Here is a 24,032-nt window from a genome sequence, read left to right as displayed (position 1 = left end):
CAGTTACACATCCATAATCAGAACACACAGTTATACGCAGACCCTCAGGCTTGTGTATACGGCACACCTAACTGATGAAGAGTGTGTGTACGGCTCACCTGTATCTGTTTCTGTGGCTGTGAGGTGTGTGTGGTTTGTGGTAGGGCTTTGTCTCGATTGCCCCTGGCAGCATCAGTGACCACTGAAGTCATAATAAACAGTATATACAAAATAATGTATGTACAAAATAGAAAATCTGGAGGAGAAGAGGAAACAGAATCAAATCATTACACATGCATAACGTTACTAGACTATAAAAAAATATTCCCAAAACGTGTGTACGAAGCGGCTGGTGACAGGTGCAAGCGGGCCTGTGGCTACTTTAACTCCCAGTACTGTACTTCTCATGTAAAACTATCACACCCTATCTGTCCAGCACTTAAATATAGCCATGCAAACGTAGTCTGGACTGGTGTCCACTTACAAACCCACCCGAACCCCACTACTGAAAAAATAAAACACGCCTGCAACAACATATAAACAGCTCATCAGTCTTAAAGGGCCAGCTCACGAAAAAATAAAAAACAGTGATAAACGCTGGAAAAGATATTAGAGTAACAAACCGCGTTTTTATGTCTACGTTATCCCTCTAAAGGTTAAGTCTCAAAACCTACCGAGTCGCCAAATTAGATGCACAGTTGGGTATTCGGCCAAAAACGCTGTCTAGGTAACGTTAGGGAGCTCGGTGCGTTTTAAGCAACTTCAAGATTTTAGCTAACTTAAGTGCTGACTAAAAATAATCGCGGTAACGGTTTGAATTCGCTGTAACCGTCAAGGTTATCAATTGTCGTGACGAACTAAAACACACAGAACCGTGAAATGGCCCTTAGCAACAGACACACAAACTCATGCGAGTGATTATATAGTTTTAAAGCACGTGAAAATACATATTTGCGTCATAGTTATGTATTTGCATAGAGTTAGATTAGACGGGAGAGTAAAAACAAGCAGATGCTAACGCACTCGGCTAACTATGTGCTCTGCACCACGCCGCGCCGCTGCTAATGCTACGAACAACCGTCAATAGACTTCAGCTCATCTGCCGCTAATAATGTGTCGAAATCGACTAAACATTTAATCATTGGCCAGATAGAAACAAGCTGTTTTTACAAGTCGACGGTAATGGTTTTGTTTTCAGTCTTACTGCATCACAGACATACCCTTTCCGCTCCCTCAAAGCCGTGTGTTTTTACCTGCCCACTGACCGCACGCGCTTCCCTCATCCAGCAGCGCGAACCTCGCGACAACAAACAAGCCGTTTTCAAAATAAAAGTCCTGGTCGTTTTCGCATAGCATCTACTACTAGATTATGTGGATACACGTAAAGTAGATATACAGTAGCGACCAACATTTTAGACCATTTTTCTGTTTTGTAATTTTTTTTGTATTATAAATTACATGACCAGTACAATAATCTCTGTTTGAACATCTGAACTGTAATGAATCGTATGTAGGCTACAGTATAATCAGTTTAATCCCATAACATTTCCTTGATTTAAAACGTCGGAATTCTGACACTTTTCTGTTTATTGTCAAAAGTAGGTGATTTTGAGAGCGATTTAGTTAGAGTCATTTTTAACGAATCAGATCATAGATTAATTCGGACACGTGGAGCGAAAGCACGTTACTTTAATAGACGAATGACTTGCTTGTGTGACAGTTTTCCAGTCTATAGATCTAATGGGTTTGTATACGCAAATGCACATTATATTTAGATTCTAAACGATGCTGTGTTTTATTAGCTGCAAAATTGCACTGGCACAATGCTGGGAACTTGGACTGGGAAGTTATAAACACATTAATAGAGAAAACCGGTATATAAGCATCAATATGTGCATACATATACCTTTATTATGTAATAGAATCACTGAATCATTTTAATCAGGTCATTGAACTGAAAGAACCGATTCGCGGAAATGAGTCAGATTCCCATAATCCCAGATTCATGCATGTCCTATTTGACCCACCAAATATAATGAATAAATCGTTAGCAAATTTGAGGGAAATTAATAGTTAAGAGTCTGTACCAATCCAAAAACATTTAATTATTTAGTTAACTGATACAATTAGTCATATTAATTATGCCCCAAACGAATATTTTTAATTATTAAAATGATGTGGTTGACAACAATGAAAATCAGAAAGTCTAAACAGATATAATCTCATAAACTGACTGTTGGTTATTCCTATAGTATTTATTTAATGTTGTCCCCCTTCACTAGTTTAACAGCATGTTCCTGTGATTTGGAGTTTGTTCATACATGAGATTTGTCTTCTAGTTTTCCTGCAATGTCAGAAATCAATAAAACAGGCATCAAAGGAGAGCCAGCCACAGCACAGCTTGTTACCTTCTACACAGATCATGGTGTGTCAACAACTATTGTCTGTCATTCATCAACTCAGTGTTTCAGCGGGGCTTGCCCATGCCTGCTGATCAATAACCTTTTATGTTGATCTTTCTAAACAAGCAGAGTATGAGACATCAGTCTATGCACAGGACACTTTCAACCAACTTCAAACATTCAGTCAGAATCGAGGCGGTACGGCAGGCTGACTGCTATCTTGGCATATTCAGCTTCATTTGAGTAGCTCTGTGCTTCAAGATGTGGTCAAACGTGGGAGCTCTGATCTGGCTCTTTCTGGTTCCAAGTTTGTTAAAAACAACAGCTCTACTGATTTCACAATGCACTTTGCAGAAGGTAAGTGCTTTTAAGCTTGGAAAAAGGCAGATTTATGACCTTTATTTTAAAATGTTTATAGATATTAGAAACTTTTAAATCCATATGTATAGGACTTTCACTTGGTTCTAACATAAACATAATTATAAAAATAAAAACAATTTTAAAAAATGCAAGCTATAAAGTAACACGCTACTGATCAAGGTTTGGGGTCTGTAAGGTTTTTTTTTTTTACGAAGTCTCTTATGCTTACCAATGCTTCATTTATTTGACCAAAAATATGGTAAAACAGTAATATTACTGCAATTAAAAATAGCTTTTATTATTTGAATAGATTTTAAAACATAATTTATTCCAACTAATAAAAGCTAACATGCTGATTTGTAGCTCAAGAAACATTTTTTATTATTATTAGTGTTGAAAACAGTTGAGCTGCGTAATATTTCTGTGGAAATTGTAATATATATATGTTTTTCAGTTTAAAAGAACAATAATACGAAGAAAAAAATAAATAAAAAAGTATCATTCTTGCTCAGTATAAGTTAATTTCCTAAAACCAAAATTTTACTGACCTCAAACTGAATGGAAGTGTATTTATACTGTCATTTATGAAATGTATTGAACTTTGCCTATTGTGAACATTTACAGTAGTTATGTGCAATATACCTTTTTTATTATTTGATCAAATCTAATTTTATTTGTATTTGTTTTTATTTATTTCTCAGGATTTTTTAGAGTCACTGAAACCTCAAGATTTATTTTATTATTTTGATACCATTTCCATTAAATCAGGTGAGTCTGATTCACGGATGTTGAGAAATACTAGTCACAAATAAGGAGTCAGAAGGTTCACAGATAGGCCAGTAGGTTCATAAATACAAATGAGTGGGTTTAAAACGCTTGAAAAAGTCAATGTCTAAACTAAACATGTAAACATCCTGACATTAGTAGTTTGTTCTCCTCAGTGCCTCACTTTGAGCTGGTGTGGGTGAATTGCTCGAGGAATGAGTCTTTCAGAGGGCTATGGAGGTGCTCGTTTCACAGCGAAGAAGAGAGTTTTGAGCTGGGCCAACACAGAGATGAACAACCCGTGTCCTGTCCCACGAGTCTGGAGATGGTGATCAACTCAACAGTGAGTGTGGTGAAGAAAAGGGAGGATGTGTGTTGCGAACAGCTGAAGTTACTGAGACCAGCGCATACGAGAACTCTTCTCCCCATCTGCCATGGCAAATTAGTAAGAAGATGCTTTTTGCTGTGTTGTCCATATACAGTACTATATGAAGACACATTTCTAATAATAGTCTGTATTTGTCCTCAGCAAGGTCTGATTCAGTCAGGGGAGAAAAGGCTGTATATTCGCCCGGTGCTTCAAAAACACATAGACCATCTGAAGGAGCTTACTGTGGATTTACCTTCTGGTGTAGTTCACCTGCTGTTGACACACACATTACCAGTGAGGACACGTCTTAAACAGCCTAAAAGTGAGTGAACATTGTACTGGTTAAATACACACAATGCACAGTACCATATCATTGAGCATAAGCCTATCAGTGGGCTGAAGTCTACAGCAATACATTTTGCATTTGAGCTTGTCCATCTATTTAAAGTACTGTTCATGTCAAGTCAAGTCAAATCAGCTTGATTTATATAGTGTTTGACTGTTTTAAATCAGCTTCATAGTGGAAAGTAACAAAATCATTGATGGATGTATTCTTGTTTTCTGTCCATACTATTTTTCAGTTGTAGGTCTATGTACACATGCAGACTTCCTTGGCCATTGCTTCACATTTCACAGTTTTTCTGTGTCTCACGCTATGAGTACCAAACACAGCGTTCACTTAAAAATGATCAGCTGTAAAATATTGTAAGAGCGTTTTCTGCATTTTACATTGACAAGTGACTCATTTGAATCATTCAGTCAAGTAATTAGTTCAAAACATTGATTCATTCAGGAACAAAACAAAGCTGTGTTGAAAATCACATACTGCCTGAGTATTACTTTTGAATACACTTGAACTTACATACAAATCGACAAATAGTACAAATGTGTGTAGTGTTCTCATTGTCATGCAACTTAAAGTGTCAGATGCACACTTCATAATCTCAGCAGAAATAGTTCTTTTCATCTTCTGTTTGATTTTCATTTTCTGTTTTATAAATACTATGAAAGTAGTGCTGTCAAACGATTAATCGCGATTGATCGCATACAAAATAAAAGTTTTTGTTTCCATAATACGTGTGTGTTCTGTGTATATTTATTATGTATATATATAAATACACACACGTACAGCATATATTTTGAAAATATTTATATGTATTTACATGTCTATATTTATATTAATATAATTTATATTCTATATAAATATATTTAATATATAAACAGAAAATTTGTCTGAAATATATACATGCTTGTATATATATATATAATAAACACAGTACACATACATATATTATGGAAACAAAAACTTATTTTGCATGCGATTAATCGCGATTAATCGTGTTACTGTACTAGAATTAAGACATACTATTTACTTCACAAACTAGTTTTTGCCTACTACACAGAAAGGATGTAGGCATGGAAGCAGGGCAAGTCTTTATGAGTGAGTAACTGAATCATTCACTCAACAAATTTGATCAAAACATGGATTCATTCGGGAACAAAACAAGTCATTGAATCATTCACTTAATCAATTTCAGACACCGATTCATTCAGGAATGAAACCTCACTGCTGTTTGTTGCTGAGAAATGTGCAACGTGTTCGCAGAGCTAAAACAGACTGTATAATATTGAATCTAAAATGTGTCTAAAGTTACATTTTTATTTACTGAACTTTTATATAAAAGAAATATCACACTCACAATTAAGCTGTTCATCTGAATGTCAGTATTGGTGCTACAGCCAAATCAAGTTCAGTATGCTAAAGTAAATATGTAGTACATAGACTATACAAAGAGCTACTTCATACTATGATCTTCTAAATGTAATACTTAATTTCGAATTAATTAAATTTCTCTTATCTTATTATATAAACTCAATTGTTTCTGATATGCTGTTCATGTAATAAAATTTCATTGCTACTTTCATTAAACTGTGTGATCTGCATCTGTCTTAGGTCAGTTCAGGTTACGGCGAACACCTCTGGGGTCAGAGGTCACACATCTGGAGCTAGCAGTGGTGGTGGGTCCAGATGTCTATGATTTTCATAGGCAGGACACTGAGAGATACATCCTAACCAACCTCAACATCGTATGTGTGTGTTTAATCTACATTTGCAGTTACAAACAAAGACACTTTATATTGTTTAAGTATCTTTTCTACTCTTGCAGGCCTCTGAGCTCCTAAGAGATGTTACTCTCGGCGCCAACATAAGAGTTCATCTTGTTCGTATGGTCATTCTCACAGAGCCAAAGGTAATAATGAATATTGACCTGGTTTTGTACACAACAACCATTATATTAATCCACAAGGACAATAAAGTTTGCTTTAATCCACAGCCAGACATCCAGATCTCAGAAAACATCACTTCTTCTTTAAAAAGTGTGTGTGAGTGGGGTCAGAAAGTCAACCCTGATGCTGACACTGACCCTTTACATGCGGATCTGCTGTTATACATTACCAGGTGTGGATTGAGAGCACTCTTAATTAAAGGATAGTCATTCCTCTTGTGTAATTTTGACTAATTAATTTTGTAGGCTATTTTTCATATATGTAATTTTCAGGGATTTTGGTATAAAACTCTTGTTATAAAGTATTTAAAATATACCATCTTAATGTTGTTTCTACATTAACTTGGACATTTTGTTTGAAAATATATTTATATTTACATATTTTAATGTATTTTAAAATATTTTAAATTGTGTGGAATTACAGAAGAATGTACAATAAATTAGTTAATCATAGTATAATTATATTATATTGTATGATATATATTGAACTGCAGTGCACTTCATTTCTGGAGCAAGCTGTCAGATGTCTCAAAAATCTTTGAAGTATCAGTCACAAAAATATCACTATCAAGTGTTTCTGCATACCTGCATTTTAGTGCCTGTCTTTGACATCATTAAGGTTTGATCTGGTGTTACCCAATGGGAATAAGCTTGTGAGAGGTGTGACCCAGCTGGGCGGAGTCTGTTCCACTCAGTGGAACTGTGTGATTACAGAAGATACCGGCTTTGATCTTGGCATTACCATCGCTCATGAGATTGGCCACAGGCAAGCTTGACAACATTAAACTTCAGACGAGAGTCATATTGCCATGCTGAAATGTGAGGTGAAACAGATGAATTATTTTAATCCAAGTGGTTTAATGGTTATTGTTTTTTTTTCTTCCAGTTTTGGCATAAATCATGATGGAATAGACAACACATGCAGCTCCAGTGGCTTTATGATGGCCTCTGACGGAGGTTATAACAGTGTCGATCTCACCTGGTCCCAGTGCAGCAGAGCTCAGCTCCACAACGTCTTCAGGTGTCAGTCACTTACTGCGTCACAGGCATATACATCAGCCTCCAAAGTCTGAGAGCACTATGCTGCAGTTGTGCATTTGTTATTTAATCACAAATTATGATCAATTTAACAATTTGTTATAGTTTTTAATTCAACAATTGTCATGAGTTTCAGAATTTCTAAATCTTTGTTTATTTCCTAATTTAAATAAATAAAAATAACTTTGGTGAATCATGAATAATTTCTTATTTTTATTTATTTTTTGTTAAATATGACATGCTGTGACAGGTATCAATTCTGTTCTGTTCATTTTAGTTTTTCACTTGCACCAAGTTTATTTATTGTATTTGTATATAGTGCTGTCAAACGATTAATCGCATCTAAAATAAAAGTTTTTGTTTACATAATATATGTGTGTGTACTCTGTATATTTATTATGTACATATAAATACAAACACATGCATGTATATTTTAAAAATATTTACATGTATATACATTTATATATTTATTTTCTTATTTTTTATATTATATATAAATATATTTAATATATAAACATAACATTTTTCTTAAATATATACATGCATGTGTTAGTATTTATATATACATAATAAATATACACATATATTATCTAAAAAATCTTTTTTTTTAATTTGGATGCGATTAATCGTTTGACAGCACTAATTTTATATTATTCCATTTCACTTAAAAGTTTGGGGTAAGAAAGATTCTTATTGGTAACACTTTATTTTGATAGTCCACTTTAGACATTCTACTAACTATAAGTAACTTTGTAACTACTCTAATGACTGCTAGTCGACATGTAGTTGCCAAGTTACTTACTGTTAGTAGAATGTCTAAAGTGGACTATCGAAATAAAGTGTTACCTTTTTATTAATACTTTTCAGCAAGAATGCATTAAAAGCAAATGAAATTAAATTAAAAAATCAATGAAAAACAAAGTCATGGTTTGCATAAAAATTTGAAGCACTACAACTGTTTTCAACATTGATAATAATAAGAATTGTTTGTTTTGAGTAAATCAGCATATTATGATTTCTGGATCATGTGACACTGAAGGCTGGAGTAATGATGCTGAAAATCATTTACAGAAATAAATTAAATTCTAAAATACAAAACAGTTATTTTAAATTACAGTGATATTTCACAATAGCACTGTTTTTACTGTATTTTTGATCAAAGAAATGTAGCCTTGGAGGACGTAAGAGACTTCTTATGTATGGTATTCTTCATGATGATGATGTTCTCTATAAGTTGACTGTGTGTTGACTGTCTGTGCAGTGCTGGGAAGGCGGAGTGTGTGAAGGATGTGCCGGTGCTGGGTGGATCAGTGCAGGACTGGAGGCCTGGTCTCTTCTATGGAGTGGACGATCAGTGTCGTATAGCGTTTGGCAGCTCGGCTACTGCTTGCTCTTTCACTAATGGTGATATGGTGAGTAAGAATGATCCTCAGAAAACTATTTACCAGTGTAAATCATCAAAGAGCAGACTGCCATGCTAACACTTTAATAACCTTAAATCACTTGACCAGCATAGGTTTATGTTGACATCTTTCCTGTTGATACTGTAGAAAGCTTGGCTGTAACATTGAAAAGCACTTCTTTTTTACATCAAAGGAATAAATTACATTTGAAAATATATTTAAATCAAAAACACTTTTATTTTAGGAGAAGCATACGCAAATAGCATATTGATATAACATAAAACATTTTACATTTCATTACTGTTTATTTTGTCAATAAATATCTCATTAAGATTTATTGTGATGATTTTTTCTCTCTGTTGTCATCAAGGCAACCTGTCGTGTTTTGTCCTGCCATATCAACCCTCGTGACCGCAGCTCATGCACTCGTCTCCTTGTTCCACTCTTGGACGGGACAGAGTGTGGGCCCAGTCAGGTGACAGACTGCTATTGACCAGCATTTATTAACAATGAATCCTTACGAATTATTGCTTGTATGCATCTTTATATATTCTTACAATATTTTCTGGTTATTTGGAAGAAGTTTGAGATTACTAGAAAGAAATTCACCAATGAAATGTATTTCATACTGATTGAATAATGTATTTTCCATTCTCTTTCGGTTTTGTTGTAGTGGTGTTTGAAGGGCCGGTGTGTATCTCCTTCTACTTTGGGTTCCTCAATGATGGTTCACGGCTCTTGGTCTTCATGGTCTGAATTCCCTCCCTGCTCACGAACATGTGGAGGAGGAATCACTTACCGCAGGAGACAGTGCAACAACCCCAGGTGCGCGAGTGACAGTATGACATGCACAACTTCTCTTAGAAATGAGAGCCTATAGAAAAATAACACTTCTCAATGTACTAAGTCAGTGCATCAGTACATTGTACTTTTTGCGTTTCTGCTGAGAAACTAGTGGTTATTAGATGCAATACAGATGTATGTATTCATAGTGATATTTCTGTGTTTCAGGCCAGCCTTTGGTGGTACCGTCTGTAAAGGACAGGACACAGAAGCTGAACTTTGTAATCGGCAGGTAATAGACCCCAGGCTTGTTTACTCTGGGCCTCTGTAGGTCATGTTAGTCAAATGAAGGGTTACACCATCTATACATTGCCATGAGGCTGCAGTATGTATGCTTTTTATTTGTTGCTAAATAGCATTTATTCTTTCAGTGCACATCCTATTATTTGACCTTATTTTTCATTAATTTTGTAACACTTTACAAATGAGTTTAAACTGTCAACATCAGTTAAAGCAATAGGTATCACGAACATGCAACGAACAGCATTTTTAAGAATTTAACTAAAATTGCATTGCAATTCAAAAGTTTGAGGTAAGTAACATTTTTGAGAGAAATTAATACTTTTATTTGGCAAGGACAGATTAAATTGATCAAAAGCGACAGTGAAGACTTTTAATTTGCTATAAAAAACAAAATTATTTTTTTCAGTAAAGGATTTTACTTAAAAATATAAAGGAGGTTATGAACTTCCTATTTATCAAGAAAATATATAAAAAAATATATTGTTTTCAACATTGATAATAAGAAGAAATGTTTCTTAAGCAGCAAATCAGCATATTATAATGATTTCTCAGGAATAAATTACATTTTTAAATATATTCAAATGGATTTTAATTTGTTATAATATTTCACAAAATTACAGTTTTACTCTTTTTTTTTTAAATCAAATAATTGCAGCCTTTTGTAAACAAAAAACATTTATTAAATCTTACCGATCCCAGACTTTTAAATGGAAGTGTATGTTAATTCTTTGCTATTTTCAGCTATTCAAGGTGTGTAAATTAATATTAGTCAATGCATTATGAACAAAATCTAATTAGCAATAAACAATGGTTATATTTATTATAAATTAACATTAATCTAGAGCTTTTTGTCAGATGAATCTCTGGGTCATATAACATTATAATATTTCAATAATTTAACAACAGATTTGCATGTTCAAGGTTTTCTGATTCAGTCAACATAAAATGCAGTAAACAAATAAAATATTTCATCTATTTTTAAGCAGGCCCTAAACATTTTTAGGATTTTATACATTATTAACTTTTCATCAACTCACAAATGCCCTGCAGTTCCCCAACAAACTCTCAAAAAAGCCCAGTTTTGGAAACCCTCACCTAGAGTAATTTCAAAGGTCATTTGCATATATAGGCATTAAAGGTACAGTAGCAAAAACAGCCTGTTTAAAGGTGAAAAGTTGTAATGCAAAAGTTACTACTGTTTAAGTGCAAGAAAGCTTGATAACATAACTTGAAATGACAGTGCTTTCTGTAAAATGAAATAAAAGCAGGTTTAAACTGATGGTTTAAGGTGACATGCGTGTCATGTTGTTGTTTGTTCCAGGCCTGCGAGTCAACTCAGCTGGAGTTCATGTCTCAGCAGTGCTCAGCCACAGACCAGCAGCCTCTGTCAATGTCTCCAGACTCCAGCTCAGTCTACACCTGGATCCCTGCTGTCGGCTACAGCTCAGGTGCAACGGTACACATCTTCCCGTTCAGATTGTCTTTTGTTGTTTTCTCTGTTCTCATGTCTCTCTCTCCCTTCCAGGTGATGCTCAGTGTAAACTGATGTGTCGCTCTCGTGAGCAGGACTTCATGGTGAGTCGTGGGTCTCAGTTCATCGATGGGACACGGTGTGAAGCTGCTCATACTGTACCACCTGGTTCCATTTCTGCTTGTCTGGGTGGAAAGTGCCAGGTAATGCCAGACACAAAATGTAAACCAAGTTTACGTCTTATTTAGTACACAGCTTTGTTTTAGATGAGTTGTGACATTTCGAAGTCTGTTATTCACCAACAATGGTCATCTACAACAACTGAACAACAGATCGCTCATCCGTGAACCTGAGGCCTGTGCTTTTTTCACGCCTCTCTTATCACACCGCTTATGGGAACTTGTTTCCACCACATAATAATTTAAGGTAATTGCTTTTTCTTACAATTGCGAGTATTATATCACACAGTTCTTTTTTTTTTTTAATTGCGAGTATATATCTTGCAACTGCTTATGTCTAGCAATTCTGATATTTTTTCTAAATTCCAAGATTACACATCACAATTTAGAATGAATTTCTCTGAATCCTGAGTGTACAACTCACAATTTATAATTACTCAAAATTCCTTTTTTCCTGCTATTTGATAAAAAAAGGTTAATTGCAGCTTTTCTCAACAATCTCAAAAATAGCCAGAATTATGCGATGAACTCATAATTAGATAAAAAGGTCACGTTAACGTGTTTTATTTTTTCTATTCCGTGTTTGAAAAAAGTTTCCATACTGACTTGCTCTCTTCTGTTTCATACAAACACAACTGGTACAATCCTGAGACTTGCTTATGGACTGTAGCCTATTGAAAATTCAGGGGACTTCAGTATTAGTACTGTAATGTTGTTGTGGTGTTAGACTTGTTGCCAGGATGATTGTTTTGTACATTGTAATGGATTATAACATAATAAACAGGTTATTTTTAAAACACATTTCCAACTCAAATCAATATTTCATGTCTACGTAATTATTTATTTGGTGAAAAGCTGTGTAATAAGTAAAGACTCTACAATATCCCTTAAAATGTAACTTTTTATAGCTCAAAGCCACTTGCTAGAAACATTTTTTGAGCTTATAAAATATTTAAGCTCAAATCAATATTTTGTGTCCATTTATTTACTTATGTGGCAAGTTGACGTGTAATAAGTGTAATAATGTACATCCAGCAGATTATTACGTTCTTAACTCAAGTATGTTTTTGTCCACTTTTTGAGTAACATTGGACACAGTGCAATATTTAACATGTATAACTTCTGAATACTGTTTACTTCCCGGCTTAGCTTTTTGGCTGTGATGGAGTGATGCATTCTGGGAAGGTGGAGGATGTGTGTGGGGTGTGTGGGGGCAATGTCTCCACCTGCCAATTCATCTCAAACACCTATTCAGGCGGAGAGGCTGGAGGTAAGTAGCGGCCATTCTCAGACATATCCATCATTTGCTTTCAAATATGAATAATAACCTCTTTCTGTCTGTTGTCTTTTCAAGAGTATGTCACATTCCTCAGCCTTCCTCTGAACGCCTCTCAGGTTCATGTGATTAACACGAAGCCGGTTTTTACACACCTTGGTGAGTATAGCTACATTCAACAGAATACAGTTGTCAGTCCTGTTAGAATAACTAAATATTGTTTTTTAAACACAGTTTAGTATTGAAATTGTGTAGTATGGTGGAATAAGAGGGTTTTGGTTGTGTATCTTAGGGTGTATCACACCAGGAAAGTCCGCTAGTTCACTTGCTTTGGTCCGGACCAAATACAATGTTGATGTTTTTTTTGTTTGGTGCGGTTCGCTTTCACACTGCCCTTTTTGGAAGTGAACAAGAAACTGTAAACAACACCTCACGAGTGCTTAAGGTCATCCATTCAGCCTGGAAGGATTGGCTTTTTTGTGCCATTTCTTACATTGATAGACATTCAAATTGTATCGGAGTACAGTCCACAGAAATAATCAAGAAAGAAATGTCCCTCTATTTCCTGCAGCGGTGTTATTAAATGATAAATATGTGGTGTCTGGAGATGGAAGCCCAGGCCTGAGCATCACATACCCCTCACCTCTGGAGAAAAGCCCCATAATCTATAACCTGTACCTCACATCTGACCACCTGCCTCAAACTGAAGAGCTCACTATCTCTGGACCAATCACAGACAAAATCCACATACAGGTCTGCAGTGTCTTTCTTTTTACTCCGTCTTTGTTATTTGTGACTTTTTTTTAATGTTAATATTCAATAATCACTCATTTGTTATGAAAACTGTTTATTTGATAATTTTTTAGGTGTTTCTGAAGTACGGGCAAGAGTATGGAGACCTTACCACCCCAAACATCTCATACCAGTACTATTCATCTGAAGCTGTTTCAGCGGAGAGAGCTGCTAAAGGCAGGTGGTCCACTGTCATCTCGGCCTGCTCAGTGACCTGCGGCACAGGTAACACAGCATCTGAGCACATGAAACATGGTACATGTAAACAGTTTCATTAAGTTCATTTATCTCAACTGACCAAATTAAAACTTGGACCATGGTTTATCATTGGTAAAACTTGGTGTAGTTGCCATATTAATAATTTTTGCTCACAAAAACAGATGGAGAAACACACTAAAATACTTTTGTACAACTATTTGTATGTACTGTTTTGTGCAGTTTCTTTTTTAACTTCTAACTTAATAGTCTCTATCTATCATATTATCTTGCCCAGTTTGAATTAGTTTGCTCTCTCTGTTGTAGGTATCCAGAAAATCAGTCATCACTGCGTGGATGTGCTCACACTGGAGCGTCTGGAAGATGAGCTCTGCAGTTCATCCCCTCAAGCACCCGATCAGCTGCAGCCCTGCTTCCAGCCCGACTGCCCACCCAGGTGCCTTTCAGTCTTTCACATTCATAGTTTGCCTCAGAGGAATCATTGGCCTTTCAAACATATCAGAACAATTCATAAACTACCAAAAAATCAAATACCTTTTTTTTTTTTTTTTTTTTTTGAGTATAGCCAAATAGGAAACCACTCTGGTCCTGTCCAACTTCACCCACTTGATCTGTTGACTTGAATGAGACACATTTATGTTTCACAAGACTAATTATGATTGTTGCGTTATTGCCAAAAGTCAACATTTCATTATAAATAACATTATAACACTAATGTGTGAACTACTGCAAGGGCTGAAGGTGTAATTTTGACAGGGTCTTTTGTGTATGTGTTGTAGCTGGGAGGTGGGTGAGTTTGGACCCTGCAGCGCCCCCTGTGGCGTGGGAGAGCAGGGGCGCTCTGTCACATGTGTTCAGAAGCAGGGTACAGTGAAAGTGAAGCTGCCTGACTCAGACTGTGCGCTTGACTCTAAACCACAAACCACTGAGACCTGCAACCCCCAAATCTGTCCTGCCAGGTAATGAACAAAAGTGTGTGAGAATTCAACGAATTAGCATGTTAGACAGGCTAAAGTTGAAACTAAAACCATTAGTAAAAACATAATTAATTACTAAAAATATTTTCATTACTTGAAATAAAATAAACATCAACTGAAATTAAATAAAATATTAAAAACTTAAATTTATTGTATTTAATTTCTAATTTCACTGCTCCGGGAGTGTGTTCAGTACTGTGTGTGTGCACTTGGATGGGTTAAATGCATGGGTCACCATACTTGGCCACACGTCTCTTCACTTTAGTTTAAGTTGAAGTACTAAAATAACTAAAACCTAACAAAAACTGTATAAACACAAAAATCTTATTAGAAATTTGAAAAACGCAACAAAATGACTTTTCACTGAAAACCAAAAATATAAAACTAAAATTCTAAATATTAACAAAAAAATTAAAATTAAGGGTATATCAATAATACTAAAATAGCACTGGTATCATGTCAATTCAAATTTAAAGGGTTAGTTCATGCAAATTACAATTCTGTCATTAATTACTCGCCCTCATGTTGTTCCAAACCCATAAGACCTTTGTTCATCTTCGGAACACAAATTAAGATATTTTTGATAAAATCTGAGCGCCCTCTGACCCTCCATAGACAGCAACGCAACTGTAATGTTCCCAGGTCCAGATATGTAGCAAGGACATTGGTAAAATAGTCCATGTGACATCAGTGGTTCAACCGTAATTTTACGAAGCTATGAGAATAGTTTTTGTGCGCAAAGAAAACAATAATAACATAATTTATTCAAAACTTCTTCTCCCCGAGTTAATGTTTTCAGCCATTTTGGAGAGTACGTTCAACAAGCACGCGCTGTCTACTGAACGTAAACAACGCCGATTACGTTGATTATTTTCTGGGTTACTCTCCAAAATGGTGTAAGACGGTTATAACTTATGTTATTATTGTCAAAAATATCTTAATTTGTGTTTCGATGATGAACAAAGGTCTTACTGTTTTGGAACGACATGAGGGTGAGTAATTAATGACAGGATTTTCATTTTTGGGTGAACTAACCCTTCACCTTAACATTGAATGTGATGATGCCTGATTGCTGTTCATTCTTTCAGTCGTGTGTGTATATTCATGTGTGTTTGTGTGTGAGTGCTGTAGATGGCAGGTGTCTGAGCCTGGAGAGTGTTCGGCTGTGTGTGGACCCGGGGAGGCTCACAGAACAGTGTCCTGTGTCCGCTCCCATCTTGGATCTGATTCTGAAGTTGACCAAAACTTGTGCTCTGAACCCAAACCCCCAGAACACGTTCCCTGTGTGGTGGACGTTTGTCCTGTCGGCTGGGATTCCCAAAGAGAGGTACTGTGGTACTAAGTTTATTCAGCATGAATTATTGACATCAGAAAATAATGAAGCAACGTCACACAAATAAGAGTTATATCAGCACAATTACAACAGATATTTAATATAAGAGTTAATATTTTCAATATTGTAAATTAATAAGCCAATATAAAGTAATTTAGGTTTAAAAATCAGTAGGTATTTTTACCTTAGTTGGCCGGTTAGTAGGTATATTATTCTTTGCCAACATGTTTTGCATGTCACCACGTAACACAAGGACTGGAACAGAGTTTTGAGTGGAATGGAAGGGCAGCAATTTCCTCTCCATGCTCAAAGTCTTCTGTAATCAATCGCTACATTTGTGTTTTTTATATTCTGTATAAAGAAAAATCCTGCTCAGAACAATGTGCATCACAGGAATAAATTACATTTTACAATATATCAAAATAGAAAACAGTTCCTTTAAATTGTATATTTATAATTGTATATTTATAATTTCACAATATTACTGTTTTTAGTGTATTTTTGATCAAATAAATGCAGCCTTGGAGAGCATTGAAAAAAACTTAACCCCAAATTTTTTAACAGTAATATAATCTATAATCTAGTTATCTATAATCTAATTATATACCTTATGTTGCTCCACCCCTTTTTAAGCACCGAGCTAGTTGTCTTCTGTCTCTGGTGAAGTTAAGGTCATACGAATTTATGAATGAACCACTCGTTTTAAAATCTTCCCGGTCTACTAACAATTCTGGTAGTAGAAAAAGATGGCTGCATACTTGTTTCTCTGATCCATAAGGTTTGTTCTAAATTGTCATCTTAATATCCACCAGATCCATACAGACTCCCATATAATACCCCGCTCCAGAATGGTCCCAGTTTATGTTTGGAGTCCAGTGATTGGCCAGTGCTCAAAGACCTGTGGGAACGGTAAGTGAGAACCGAATGCACGTACTGATATTTTGGCCTTATTTGTGACTGCGTGTGCATCGTTTTGCATGCTTATGCAGGATCCCAGCAGGTTTGGTTCTCCTGTGTGGATCACCAATCACGGCTAGAAGTCCCAGAGTTCCTTTGTGATCGTACCAGTAAACCAGAGATGTACACCCAGCCTTGTCGCACATCAAAATGTCCTGCTACGTAAGCGCTGCTTAAACTCTACTTTCAGTTTCTAGACGTACTTCTATACATTTACACATTATAAGCACAGCATCTTCTTTATCAGGTGGCGCTACATACAGGGCCCGTGCAGTGTGTCTTGTGGAGGTGGTGTAGCGAAGAGAGTCCTGTACTGTTCCCAGAGGATGGAGGGAGGAGACGGAAACAGGGATCTGGTGGTGGGAGAATCTGCTTGTCAGTCTGTGGCCAGACCTTCAGAGGTAGTGGAGTGTAATACTGAAGCCTGTCCAGCCAGGTAAAGCTGTCAAACATTTCCCAACACATTTCAGCCTTCTATCCTGAAAATTTTGTCTTCATTCTATCTTACTTCAGAAAAAGTTTTACTAGGCTGCTTGGAGTGCTGAAAATATAATCCAATTACTCAACGATGCACACGAATTTGTAATGTTTTTTGCATGTTTTAATAGGCTAATAAATAGCAAAAATTGCCTGTTGTGGGGTGCGTTTCTCAAAAGCATCGTTAGCTAACTATGCTTATTAGTTCCACTGAACCCTATTGATAACGACCGACAATAGTTGCATTTGGGAAACGCACCCCTGATTAACTCACAGACAGAAGGTGAAGAATCAGTGCTAAATGCAAATAATAAAGTGCAATTATAATCATACATACAGTAATATCAAAATATTTTTTAAATTTACAGTCCCATTTAACAACTATATTCACTATAGAGATTTTAGTTTCATTTTATTTTTATATATATGTATATTTTTTTTTAGTTTTCCAGGTTTAAATAAGATTTGCAAATTAAAATAAGTAATACATAATACAACTGATAATACAATATCAGTTTATATCTTGATTGTTATTTGTTTTAGCTTATTTTAAATAATTTTAAGTCGTCTTAAGGTCCCATGAAAGTGTGGTTGAGAACCAGTTGGCTATGCAATTTCAATTAATTCAGTGATTAGAAAATGTTGTTCAATGTCCCGATTTGTTAATTTATGACAATTTTATACAGTAAACATAATTTGATACTATGTTGGGTCCAGGGTAATTTTAGTATAATTGATATACTATTATATTATATTTTTAGATTTTATTTGTACTTTTTTGTTTTCATTTTAATTGTAGTTAAAATTTTAGTAATTTTGTTGTTATTGTAATTTTTTTTAAATGTCTATATAGTTTTTAAGTTTTTGTTTTTATTTAGCTTTATTTCAGCACTTTAATTCAAACTAAAATTTGAAGTGAAAATTGAAACTAGCTGAAATAAAATAAGCCTAATGTTTATTTCAAGTAATGATTTTTTTATTATTATTATTATTATTATTGTTTCAGTTAACAATAATAACCCTGGTTGAGTCTCCACTTAATGTCCAGTGCCACTTAATGCCTATTGTCTTGAACCTAAAATAATTGATTTATATTATATTATATCATATGATATTACTAGAGTGAGGGTTCTTAACTGATGAAATGATTGTGTAGGTGGCAGGCAGGAGAGCAGGGCGACTGTTCGGTGTCATGCGGGATGGGCGTAGCTGTCAGGAGTGTGCGGTGTGTTCAATATGAAGGAGGTGTAGAGAGGGTTGTGGAGGAGGACCGGTGTGACCCTGGAAACAAGCCTCCAGTCACTGCACCATGCTTCACACAAGTCTGTTCTTTCCACTGGGACGTGCATGAGTGGAGTGAGGTAAATGATCCAGACTACAGATGCTAACAACATAGCTGTTATAAAACAACCTCGAGTCACAGTTTATGGATGTATATTCCATAAAGTCAGTGCTTCTGCAGTCCTCATTGTCTCTCTGTTGTCTAATGTAGTGTTCAGTCTCATGTGGTGATGGGATCCAGTCTCGGACCGTGTCCTGCATGGGCCCATCCAGCCCTCTTCCTGTCAGTCCCTTTCTTTGCCTCCACTTACCCAAACCGATCACCATCCAGGCCTGCTATAGTCCTGACTGTTCCTCAGCTCAGACCTCCACAACAGAGCCCAACAGCACTCAAATGCAGTCAGAGCCTTGGAGAGAAGAAGAGACACAGAGAAGCACGCCAGCACCAGCGGTCAGAATGATGAAGATGAGGAAGAGTTTCTCAGCCATTGCACCTACAGTGGACGTGATGAAAAGCACCATGAGCACAACAACAGAACCACCACAGACCAGTTAGGTGGCAAGTGTCTGCTAGCTCCATATAAAACTGTCAGCCTGGATAACATTTCAGTATCAAAAGAGGGCACATTCCACAATTTTATTGTTTTTCATCATGAAATTAAATTCCTTATTTTGGGAATATTGGTGTTAAATGTTAAAGAATGTCAACATAATGATTATAACTATATATTCATGATTTATAAATTAAATTCAGACATAACTATATTCATGATTTACACTTACATATTTTATGAATTAAAACTTTATATTCAGATTTAGTTTTATATATACAGAATTGCAACTTCATATTCATATAATTATTTCCTGTTTGGCTCCCTATATATTTAAACATTCTCATATATTACAATAGTTATCATTTACATTATAGTTTCTATAAATTGTGTATCTTTTGGATTGTTATTTGAATAGACAGATGGATGAATGGAGGGATAAATGGAAAAAAGCAGTGAGGAGTAAGTCATCTTCTCTGGTTTCAGGTTTCTGTGGGCGACTTTTGCTTCAAGACTCAGGAACTATTGATCTGCGCAACGTCACTCAGACGAGGTGCATTTTTGCTATTGGCCGACCTCTTGATGAGGTTATTCAGATCAAAATCATATCCAGCACTCTTAACTGCCGGCAGAGTAAGTACTGAGCCTACATTTTTGACCGACAAAGATCGAATGCAGTACTTGTATAGTGACTTGTGTATGTGTTTGTGTGTAATCTTCAGAGGAGAATATCGCCCTGTATGACAGACTCATCCTGATGCGTCTCTGTGAGAGGATGACCGGTAAAACGCTGAAATCACGATCAAATGTCCTGCTGGTGCGTCAGAGCCGCCGGACCCCTGGGAATGGAGTGCTGCTATTTTATCAGAGTGTAAAGAACAAAAAAAGCCACCATGGAGGTGTGTTATTACAAACGTGGCATTACACTTGATATTTTTTTAATGCATACTTGACTAAATACGTACATACAGTATATTCATCGAATGAAATATAGAGCTTATTGTAAAGGGAAACTAAATTCATCAACTAAAATTCTGTCATTTACTCACCCTTATGTCATAGTAAACCTGACTTTCTTTGTTGTGCAACACATTAGTAGATATACAGGTGCATCTCAGAAAATTTGAATATGGGGAAAAAGTTTTTTTCTTGTAACTTATTTCAAATTGACAGTTAAAATGTAAGAATAATTGTTTTCAACATAATGATCAGAACAGCAAATCAGCATATTAGAATGATTTCTGAAGGATCATGTGACACTGAAGAATGGAATAATGATGCTGAAAATACAGCTTTAACTCACAGGAATAAATTACATTTTAAAACATTAAATTAGAAATAAGTTATTTTAAATTACAATAATATTGAACAATATTACTGTATATTTGATCAAATAAATTTAACTTTGGTGAGCACAAGAGACTTTTTCCAAAAACATTGAAAAAAATCATTTGACTGGTAGTGTATCTGGCAGAATCTCCAAATTGCTCTTTTACATTCAACAAAAGTTGTTCAACAGAATAGAGAAAGTCATACGGGTTTGACAAGACATAAGGTGAGCAAATGATGACAGAACTTTCATTATAGGGTGCAATTAGGCAAAGTGAACTAATCTGAAAGGATATAACACAGCATGTATCTTCCTCCAAGAGTGTGACGTTCAGCTGTTCTCTCCGTCTGGACTCATTGAGAATCCGATCAAGAGCGCAGCCACCGCCGCCTCTAACACTCAGAGCTGTCGTGTGTTCATCGACGCTCCGCCTGCTTTCAGGATTCAGATCAGAGCACTTTCTGTGCTCAACAACACCAATGCAAACTCCACATACATACTGGTAAGTCACTGTTCATCCATCCTTTATATAAACAAACACTACCATTCCCAAGTTTCAGGTCAGTAAGGTGAAAGAAGATTTTTTGAAATAAGTTTTTTTCAGCAAGGACTTAACATTTATAATTTTTCACCAAAACATTAAGCAACACAACTGTTTCTTGAGCAGCAAATCAGAATATCAGAATGATTTCTGAAGGATCATGTGACACTGAAGACTGGAGTAATGATGCTGAAAATTCAGCTTTGCATCACAGGAATAAATTACATTTTAAATTATATTACAATAGAAAACAGTTATTTTAAATTGTTAAAATATTTCAAAAATTATTATAATGAAAATATAAGCATAATCATTTATCTGACAAAGGAGGAGGGTTTAAACTAAATGAAACTCAAGCGGTTCGTGTTCATAAAACATTAAAAGCAAATATTTGAGATTAATCAATAAAAAGCCATTGATGACGGACTGTGTTTTGTGAGTCATTTACATTAGACACTGAGCCAGCGCATAGTAAAAATAAGAAGTTGTGCAAGCACAAGGTTTGGTACACATTGTGGATGTAAATGATGCCCCATGGGTTGAACATAAACACATGTTTATGCTATGATTCTCTAATGTTTTCTTTTGCTTACCCAGATTCGCGATGTGGATGCCTTGAAGACGACCATCTTCAGAGGGACTCGGCTCTTTCTGTGGAGCTCCTCAGGAAGCAGGGCTGAAGTGGAATTCCATGGGGAATACCAGCAAATCAAGGGCATGTTCAGGGCCGAGTATTCATACATTAACCCTTCTGAAGAACAACCAGTGTAGTCTGTAAGAGAGCTTCTAGTCCATGAAGAGCCATGGACCATTTAAAAATCATCCTAGTTCAAATATAGCCAGCTTAGCACAACTGAATATAGGATTTATTAACTGTATATCAAAGATATCATACAATCACATTTTTTTCATATTTAAAAACAAAAATCATACAATTTACTGTTTTTAAGTACTTCTGTATATTTATTGTAATGAAAACGAGTTATGTAAACTGACAATAATGTGTCAAGTCTACTGCTAATCTAACAGCACAAAATAAATAATCCTAATATTGTTTTGATATTTTACTGATTTAGAAAAGTCCATATGGCTCAGAGTTAAGCGAAACAGTCCAACTTACCATTTGTGAAACTACCGTATAGTTTTTATAAGTATACTTTATTTTTTACGTGTACATGTAGCATGCGTGAACACAGGTGCTCATCACTAGAAACATTGATCCTTGTCCAGTGTCTGCGCTTTTGCTCTCCAAAAGTTGAGAGAGAAAAATTCTTAAACGTAAAAAGTCTTTTTACTCACTTAAACTTGAGTTTCGAGTATCTTTTAATCCCCTCACACAACTGCTTGTTAATACGGGTGTGAATTGTTTTTACCATCTTCAGCAGTTTGTTGTCATCATTCTTGTTGTTGCTCTGTCTCCTCCTTTTCTTTTCTGATTGCGAAACAGCCCCAGGCCAGTGTTGCCACATAGTGGCAAACTAATTAACAAACACTGACTGCACTTGTACAGTATGAACGAACTGTGCTGAAGCTGAAATTCGTGTCCCTGTACACATGCCTTAGCGTACATGTACAACAAAAACAGTATACTTTAGGTTTAACATGATATGGCACTTATATAATATCAGATATAATATCGCATTTTTACAGTTGAAACTGAAATGAAAACAGAATGAGTTTATGTTTCTGGCTGTCTTTATGTTTGTAGCAGCCTCTTAGTCCATAGTCACTTTACTGAAAGCTGAAGTGTGTATTTTCTGTGCCACTAAATACCCTGCGAAAATAAAGACTTAACAGTTGGAGATAGTTCAGCCTCAAACTCATGCTATTGAGTCAGGCTTGTCAGGTTGCTCAAACAAACAAATCAAAGTTTTAAAAGCACCACATAGTCACAATGTTTACACTTTGCAAAGGAATCAACCTATGAATGTTGTTCTTAGTTATTTATAGTCTGCATAATGAAGCAAATCACACGCGTGACCTTAAAGATATGGAATACCAATATAAGGCAAATATATGTAAGGTTAATGACACCGAAAGTGGTAAAAGCCTCCGGTCTGAAAGTGTCTCAGTGTTTCTTTTGCCACTGAAGAAGTGCTGTCACTCACTGGGTCTTAGACACCTGCTCCAGAAGAGTCTTCATGTCCAGAAGCGAGTCCTCTAGAAACTTTGACAGTTTCGTGGCGTTTGTCTCCTCGCAGCTGTTGAAGGCAGTCACAGCGAAGTTGATATGGTCATCCATGGGGTTGTAGCAGACACCGTAACCATCAGGAACCATGGGTCCAAAACACATAACACAGTCTGTCTTTGATCCGACCTGAAAAACAAAGAATACAACCACAGCTCACATGAAATAACAACAGAAGATGAATTATGTTCTGTTGTTTTGAAACAACATTCACTTGTTTGCATTGACTTTAATTTTCCAAATATCTGTTCCGCAGACAAAAGGAAGTCAAACTGGTTTGAATCGATGACCGAGTTTCCATTTTTGGGTGAACTATGCCTTTAAAAAGATACATTGATTAACTTCACATAACAACAGAAATGACTAATTAGGGCTTTCACAATATCAGATTTTCACTACATGATACACAGCCAAAAGAGTTTGCGATAATGTTATTAATGTGACTATCTATAGAAATTTCGAGGACGAAAATGTTTTTTCATCATATTGATTTGGAATCCAAAAACTGGCCAGCTAACTTTTTTAGTCTGTGGGTTGAGTCATTCATTCAATTCAGATAAATTTTGCAGGCAAAACGTTTTGTTGTCTATCATGAATAGACAAGTCAGCAGTTGCGAAATCTGTATGCAAAAATGTTTCACCCCTTAGCATTAAATCTCTGTTGTATCATATGGATTTCTATTGAAATTACTGGATTTCTCCCACAAAAAATTGCTGAACAATGGTAAATGTGACTGTATCTTAATTTATCCAGGTATAATGAATATAATGA

General features: G+C 35.7%; 3 protein-coding genes across 14 annotated transcripts in view; 1 reads left to right on the top strand and 2 right to left on the bottom strand.

The window, feature by feature from the left end:
* LOC306848765 (ubiquitin-associated protein 2-like) overlaps positions 1 to 1,285 on the bottom strand; it is a 28,666-nt gene extending 27,381 nt beyond the window's left edge. For 4 of the 12 annotated variants that reach the window (XM_079383514.1, XM_079383518.1, XM_079383512.1 and 1 more), the window contains exons 1-2: positions 1,233 to 1,285; positions 99 to 235 (exon numbers count right to left, since the gene is read on the bottom strand). In XM_079383514.1, coding sequence (XP_079239640.1) covers positions 99 to 191 — 93 coding nt within the window. In that variant the 5' untranslated portion in view covers positions 192 to 235; positions 1,233 to 1,285. Of the gene's footprint in view, positions 1 to 98; positions 236 to 1,183 lie in introns of all 12 variants that reach the window. The other 8 variants (XM_079383510.1, XM_079383517.1, XM_079383511.1 and 5 more) reach the window with 4 other exon arrangements.
* A 1,236-nt stretch (positions 1,286 to 2,521) lies between these two features.
* Positions 2,522 to 21,990, top strand: LOC306848762 (A disintegrin and metalloproteinase with thrombospondin motifs 13-like). Its single transcript, XM_079383507.1, has 31 exons — positions 2,522 to 2,738; positions 3,443 to 3,509; positions 3,683 to 3,951; positions 4,036 to 4,198; positions 5,831 to 5,964; positions 6,045 to 6,128; positions 6,213 to 6,337; positions 6,784 to 6,930; positions 7,051 to 7,185; positions 8,464 to 8,614; positions 8,976 to 9,080; positions 9,279 to 9,430; positions 9,617 to 9,680; positions 11,013 to 11,139; positions 11,217 to 11,365; positions 12,491 to 12,611; positions 12,696 to 12,776; positions 13,189 to 13,370; positions 13,484 to 13,634; positions 13,932 to 14,061; positions 14,405 to 14,584; positions 15,734 to 15,929; positions 16,748 to 16,844; positions 16,925 to 17,054; positions 17,140 to 17,328; positions 18,526 to 18,730; positions 18,862 to 19,201; positions 19,688 to 19,834; positions 19,924 to 20,100; positions 20,852 to 21,033; positions 21,670 to 21,990. Exons 1-31 carry the CDS (start codon positions 2,643 to 2,645, stop codon positions 21,841 to 21,843), a joined length of 4,650 nt encoding a protein of 1,549 aa, XP_079239633.1. The 5' UTR covers positions 2,522 to 2,642; the 3' UTR covers positions 21,844 to 21,990.
* Positions 21,903 to 24,032, bottom strand: part of LOC306848772 (carnitine O-acetyltransferase-like) — a 20,776-nt gene continuing 18,646 nt past the window's right edge. Inside the window, exon 14 of the mRNA XM_079383539.1 lies at positions 21,903 to 23,389. Within this exon, the coding sequence (XP_079239665.1) occupies positions 23,177 to 23,389 (213 nt within the window). The 3' untranslated portion in view covers positions 21,903 to 23,176. The remainder of the gene's footprint in view (positions 23,390 to 24,032) is intronic.

This window comes from Barbus barbus, assembly GCF_936440315.1.
Source record: "Barbus barbus genome assembly, chromosome: 28".
Lineage (NCBI taxonomy): Eukaryota > Metazoa > Chordata > Actinopteri > Cypriniformes > Cyprinidae > Barbus > Barbus barbus.
Note: the sequence above shows the minus strand (reverse complement) of the source record. Positions and strands in the feature narration are given on the sequence as shown.